Source organism: Sinocyclocheilus rhinocerous, unplaced genomic scaffold (genome assembly GCF_001515625.1).
Source record: "Sinocyclocheilus rhinocerous isolate Xijiao unplaced genomic scaffold, SAMN03320098_v1.1 scaffold102, whole genome shotgun sequence".
Classification (NCBI taxonomy): Eukaryota; Metazoa; Chordata; class Actinopteri; order Cypriniformes; family Cyprinidae; genus Sinocyclocheilus; species Sinocyclocheilus rhinocerous.
Window position 1 is genome coordinate 113750 of NW_015627239.1, and position 6143 is coordinate 119892.

General features: G+C 37.5%; 1 protein-coding gene and 1 long non-coding RNA gene across 4 annotated transcripts in view; one reads left to right on the forward strand and one right to left on the reverse strand.

The window, feature by feature from the left end:
- The first annotated feature begins 239 nt into the window (after positions 1-239).
- On the forward strand, positions 240-3481 carry LOC107723974 (nicotinamide riboside kinase 2-like). 3 transcript variants are annotated; one of them, XM_016532722.1, is made up of 8 exons: positions 240-802; positions 885-975; positions 1727-1775; positions 2315-2489; positions 2572-2643; positions 2725-2831; positions 2904-2989; positions 3080-3481. In XM_016532722.1, exons 1-7 carry the CDS (start codon positions 777-779, stop codon positions 2987-2989), a joined length of 606 nt encoding a protein of 201 aa, XP_016388208.1. In that variant the 5' UTR covers positions 240-776; the 3' UTR covers positions 3080-3481. The 3 variants fall into 3 exon arrangements, with proteins under 3 accessions (XP_016388208.1, XP_016388198.1, XP_016388218.1); XM_016532712.1 differs by having other exon boundaries at positions 2725-2989; XM_016532732.1 differs by lacking the exons at positions 240-802; positions 1727-1775 and having other exon boundaries at positions 897-975; positions 2725-2989.
- LOC107723985 (uncharacterized) overlaps positions 2637-6143 on the reverse strand; it is a 6188-nt gene continuing 2681 nt past the window's right edge. Inside the window, exon 3 of the long non-coding RNA XR_001637988.1 lies at positions 2637-2800. This is a non-coding gene — a long non-coding RNA (uncharacterized LOC107723985). The remainder of the gene's footprint in view (positions 2801-6143) is intronic.

Here is a 6143-nt window from a genome sequence, read left to right on the forward strand (position 1 = left end):
TTTTGAGGTCCCCATGAGGAAACAAGCTTATAAATCATACAGAATGAGTTTTTTTGAGAAAGTAAAAATGCACAAAGTTTCCTGTGAGGGGTAGGTTTAGGTGTAGGGTTGGTGTAGGGCAATAGCACATACAGTTTGTACAGTATAAAAACCATTACGCCTATGGAATGTCCCCATAAAACATGGAAACACAACATGTGTGTGTGTGTGTGTGCGTGCGTGCGTGCGTGTGTGTGTTAAATATATATATAAATAAGCAAAACCTCCAGAGCAAATTTATGCATGAATTTTGATTTATGAATTTTAAGTGTTTATTCCTTTACCTGCGTTTATTCACGTCCTTCATTTCGGTAGTGTTTGTAATGCGTGTTAAACACAAACTATGTGCTAGCTGGCATGATTTGGTGGTATATTTCCACTCTTTAATTGCCCCTCAGAGCAGCGCCGTCGCCTCGATCTGCCCCCACCGCGCGCGCGAGCCGCTGACAGACGCGGAGCGACAGGTGCGACGGTGGAGCAGGTGCCAATATGCAAATGAGCAGGACGGCTCAAACGCTGATTGGTTCCACGAGAGCGGCCTTATTGGCAAGCGACTCACGTCTACGTCACGCAAAGCCGGGCCGCCTATATAACGAAGGCGAAAGACTAGTCCATCAATGAAGTAGTAAAGAGAGGGAGAGAGGAGAGAGAGACCGAAAGCATTCCCGACTGTAATTAAAGGAAGCGATTCCTTTGCTAGCGTCCTACCGCGAAGACCAAGATCAGAAAGGATCAGAATGAAGTTTATTATTGGAATAGGAGGGTGAGTAATCCACAAGATCCACATATTGAGCTTCTATTGTACGAATTCAGCGTTTAATAAACGTGTACTCCGTCTTTTACAGTGTGACCAATGGAGGCAAGACGACTTTGACGGGAAGACTCATAAAGAACTTACCAAACTGTTGTGTTGTACATCAAGATGATTTTTTCAAGGTATGGAGAGATTCCACAATTTTAACTTAAACTTGTCAGCTTAAAGTATTTACTTCTTCATTTATATAGAGATATACTGTGGCCCCTTTAAGAAGTATTTAGACATTTAAGCCAAACTTAAGAATGTATGAATGTTGTTGCATTATAGATAACAAAACCATCTAATGCAATCCATTTAATGCATTTTAAGTTCAATTAAAGTGTCTTAAATACTTAATGTTATTAATGCCACAGCATTTCCAAGGAACAGAAAAGGTAAAGACGTTTAGGACTTAGTCATGTTGTATTTATGGATCCATTGTCCATATTGTGGTTCATGAACCCTATGCTGGTGTTCTCCTGGACAGCCAACCTCAAACACCCAACAAATGAGTCTAGCAGGCATTAATTCGCAGCATTAAAACTCCTAATTCCCCTAATATGATTCTCTTGCTCATGCATTTATCATTCTGTGGCATGTGAGAGGATCTGGCAACCTTCACACCACCATTCGCTCTCCGAGCGCCCATATCGATATATTTAATAACACCTCTTAAGTGCATCACACACACATTCCTAACTGTCATTGGAGGCTCTTCTCTCAAGAGCATGCTGATAGAGATAATTGCATTGCATTGCAACCAAATTAAAAGTTGAAATTGGAGATGATTTTAGAGGACTAGCCTGAGGGCTTGGCGTCACATGTCCAGGTGGGACCAGCACTGCCTGAGCGATCCACACCTTTTTGTTTTATTGGTCACTGTTATTGCAGCCCCAAGATCAAATAGAGCTCGGGGAGGACGGCTTTAAACAATGGGATGGTAAGAATGGCTTTCGCTGTGGGAAGAGAAACAGTAACGTATTCCCACCTTTCCATAAACATTCTGCATTATTGTAACATAATCCTAAAACCCAGCAAAACTATTTTTCTTGCATTGCACGTCAAAAGTCTGGACACACTTAATGACTGAAATGTGCTTTGTAGGTGAATAGAAACGGTCTGTGAATGAATCTGGAGCAGATAGTGAAGGAAAACCATCATTATACGTGTTCCTCCTTCGTTAGTGTTTCAAAGCATCCCAAGATGAACATCTAGAGTGAGAGCAGCTGCTAGACAAAGAAGATGTTCTTCCATTTAAAAACCATTTTATTATTCTAAAATAGCTGTAATAAAAAAATAAGTGTGTCCAAACTTTAGACTGGTAGTGTAAATTTGACTCACAGTCCTATTATATTAATTATTAACAACCCTAAAAAGGAGAAAGGACAATTAGAAGAGATAAAGTCTTTAATGCATTGTTTTATTTTTCATTATCCAAGCATGTGAGACACGTCTTGTCTTTTTTGTCTTCTTGTGTAGTGATTACCGCCTTGGACATGGACGCCATGGTGAACACGGTTAAGGGATGGATGGAGAACCCGGTGAAGTTTGCGCGCTCCCACGGCGTGACCGTTTCACCCGCATCTGACGGCTCGGACCCGGAGCGCGAGATCCACATACTCATTATAGAGGGATTTCTTCTTTATAACTACAAGTAGGCGTCTTCCAAGTCTTGTTGGTTTTATTCAGCTTAAAGATGTGACGGGTTGATGTTTTCCTCTTGTTTCCGCCTCCAGGCCTTTGCTTGACGTCTACAGCAAGTGCTACTATGTCACCATTCCATACGGGGAGTGCAAAAGGAGAAGAAGGTGAGAACTGCTTTTGAAGATCAGATGTTTATAGATGATTCAGTTGCTGGTTTTCGAACAAATCCGTCTCCTTTATTTCAGTATGAGAACTTACACCGTTCCTGACCCTCCTGGTCTGTTTGACGGCCACGTGTGGCCCATGTACTTGAAACACAGGCTAGAGATGGAAAACAGCGGCCAAGATATCCGTAAGTCAACCAATCTAGCGTTAAAATGGCATTCTGTAATCTGTAACTCGCATGCACGATTCGTATCTGCAGAATATCTGGATGGAATGAGAACAAAAGATGAGCTCTATAACCAAGTTTATGAAGACATTCAGAACTCCCTATTGAATGTTTTATAGGTAAGATCCTCCGTCCTTTAATATATATATATGACTTTGCATCATTGTAAAGATGTTTTTCTTATCTATTTTTCCTTATTCTCTTTGCAGCATCTCCGGTTGGAATGAAGATGTGTGTGTATAGAATTGTAAATAGCTTCTGCCACTAGACGGATTTTGTAAATAAATACTAACTTATTTTAAAACTGATGGCAAAAGCCTGTAATTTTATATTGCTCTATGTAACTTTGTTTTATTTAAAACAAGCATTACTGTCTGGGATGCCCAGAGACGAACAGTATATGGCAATTATGACTTTGTTTTCATTTCACTGTAACCGAAGCTCTGCCATCTTCAGTCAGAACAGACATCGGTGTTGTGTTTTCATTCTCAACATTGGGACATGCATGGAAAACATTGAACTTTTTATGATTGTAATGTCTGGATTATGATGGATGAATGTAACGGGAAAAAACAAAATATATAATCAAATTATTTAATAAAAATGTTGAAATAAAATACAGTAAATATGCATTTCATGCTATGTTATTATTTATTTAATTTCCCAGTATATAAAATTTTATTTCATATTTTGTGTCATTTTCATTCTCCATAAAATTATCATTACACCATTTATGCTTATATGTTGTTTATTTGTTTATTTATTGAAGGTTATTTAATTTAGTCCATAGTAAATTCCAGGGCATTTTGTGTAATTTCTCAGTTTAGTTTGTTTATTTATGTTCACATGTCACTGTATATTTACTGATCGCAACATTTGATTGTTTATTTAATTATTTCCTGATATATTTATATTTGGCTCCATTATATCCCTTCACTTACTCTATCAAAAACTCCTCTGGCAAAATACTTGTTACAGCAATGTTGGTTCTGGTTTTACATTTATTCAAGCATTTATCCAAAGTTATTGCCGTATAGCAGGAAAACAAACACATATACGGCACTCAGACACAAGGTCAGTGTGTTGGTATTTATAGCTTGTATAAAAAGTCAATAGGCTACTAAACTTTATTGAAGTACATTCAGTGCACACACACAATCAGAACCTTCCCTTCCTTATTTTATCCTCTGAACATCAAGTACTTCAGACTGGATCATGATGCATTTGTGTCTATGGTACAGTGAATTCTTTTTTCGTGCCATAATATTAAGTAATATCAATAAACAGAAAGCACTTTAATAATGTTTGATGCATGAGGAATGTAAACGGGCGTCATTTGTGATCGTGTTGTGTAACAGTAGGCCTCTACTGGCGTCCGTTAATACAGACTGGAATCTAATACCAGGTGTGAATGACAAACATGATCACTGTGAGAGCTTATATGGCTCCAAGGTTATCTCAGTTTGGTCTCATTTTAGTATCAACAATTGCGGCCTTTGCTGATTTCTAGTCCTGCTTTGTGTCTTTACATGTGTTATAGACAACAAATTAAGTTTTTCTTCAAATGTGAATGTATTTCTTATATGCTTTTAAAAATTTATATTTTTAAAATATATTTTAAAAAATATACAAAAAATGTCCAAAAAAATAATACTGTTAGAAAATGTATTTACATAAATACTTCTTGAAACATGTTTTATTTAGGTTTTTTTTTTTTGGTGAAATATTTTTGATGGGATATTGTTGTAAGCAAAAACTTTGATACTTTTATTTATTTATTTATTTTTGGAAAACAAGTCTCAATATCTTACGACTTTTTGCTTAAGTTATTGTATCTTGATTTAAGAATGTTTAAATATTTGTACTGGAAAACAAGACAAAACTACTGTGTTAGTTACAAATTTGTACATTTGTAGAAATGGACCGAAGTGAGTCAATAGTTGTCATGCAGTGAGAGTATTAAACTAGATGGAGAATTTGATGAGAAATTAGTTTAGATTTAGATCTCTGACTTGAATGCAAATGTGTTGTCTGAGCACATGTTTGAGATCTCTTCTGAAGCAAGAGTCCCTGTTTGCTCTCCATTTGATCTCGTTGCAGTCCTGCAGGTTGTCATACAGATTGTAAAGCATGTCTATGACTGTATTGGATCGGAGGGTATCTGATGATGCATTGTCAGGGGGTCTGGAGCGCGGTTATGTGTGTGAGTCGTTATATTTAGGCGACATGCCTTCAGTGTCAGAAGGGAAGGGCCGCTGTGAGATTTTGTAGAAATGGACCGAAGTGAGTCAATAGTTGTCATGCAGTGAGAGTATTAAACTAGATGGAGAATTTGATGAGAAATTAGTTTATATTTAGATCTCTGACTTGAATGCAAATGTGTTGTCTGAGCACATCTCTTCTGAAGCAAGAGTCCCTGTTTGCTCTCCATTTGATCTCGTTGCAGTCCTGCAGGTTGTCATACAGATTGTAAAGCATGTCTATGACTGTATTGGATCGGAGGGTATCTGATGATGCATTGTCAGGGGGTCTGGAGCGCGGTTATGTGTGTGAGTCGTTATATTTAGGCGACATGCCTTCAGTGTCAGAAGGGAAGGGCCGCTGTGAGATGTAAATAGATGTGCACGCTCTGATCTCTAACCGGTTCGACCCCGTGGCACACTGTCACACCATCAGTGCCTGGACCACGAGGTCTGGCTGGAGGAAAGGTGAGAATGTCTCCAACGTCATGGTTTGTCACGAAGACCTCAAAAAAGTAGCAGAGCTGCGGCTCAGCTTTTCCTATTTTAGTTGAAATGCAAGTTGATATTCATATGCTTTTCACTCGCAGTTTTAGACATCTAGACTCAAGTGTCACTGAATCATTAACTGCTCTGTGTGAGCCTGCAGGAAGTGATATGTGTGTGTGAGGGACTTTTTCCGGGCATATTTGTGTTCGGTCAGAGGATTATTAATAGAACCTGACACTTTAGAAACAACGAAATTTCAAGTATATTATTATTATTATTATTCGTGCCCAGAGTTTATATAAAGATTCAGTAGAGATCTGATATATTATTATTAATTTTTTAGATATACTAGGGACCAAAAGAGACACTGATATCTTTTTAATTATCTGTACAAATGTCTAAACTTTAATCTAAACCTTTATGTAACATTACTGGAGTTATGTAATGTGTGTGTGTGTGTGTGTGTTACATATATATGTGTATATATTATATATGAAATGTAAACATTCACTAAAGTAATATATATATATATATATATATATAT

Excerpts from the sequence above, each read along its gene's own strand:
- LOC107723974 (XM_016532712.1), top strand. The coding sequence starts at position 777 with ATGAAGTTTATTATTGGAATAGGAGG. Across the intron at positions 2,490-2,571 it reads TTTCTTCTTTATAACTACAA|GCCTTTGCTTGACGTCTACA; the intron begins GTAGGCGTCTTC and ends TTCCGCCTCCAG. Across the intron at positions 2,644-2,724 it reads GAGTGCAAAAGGAGAAGAAG|TATGAGAACTTACACCGTTC; the intron begins GTGAGAACTGCT and ends CCTTTATTTCAG.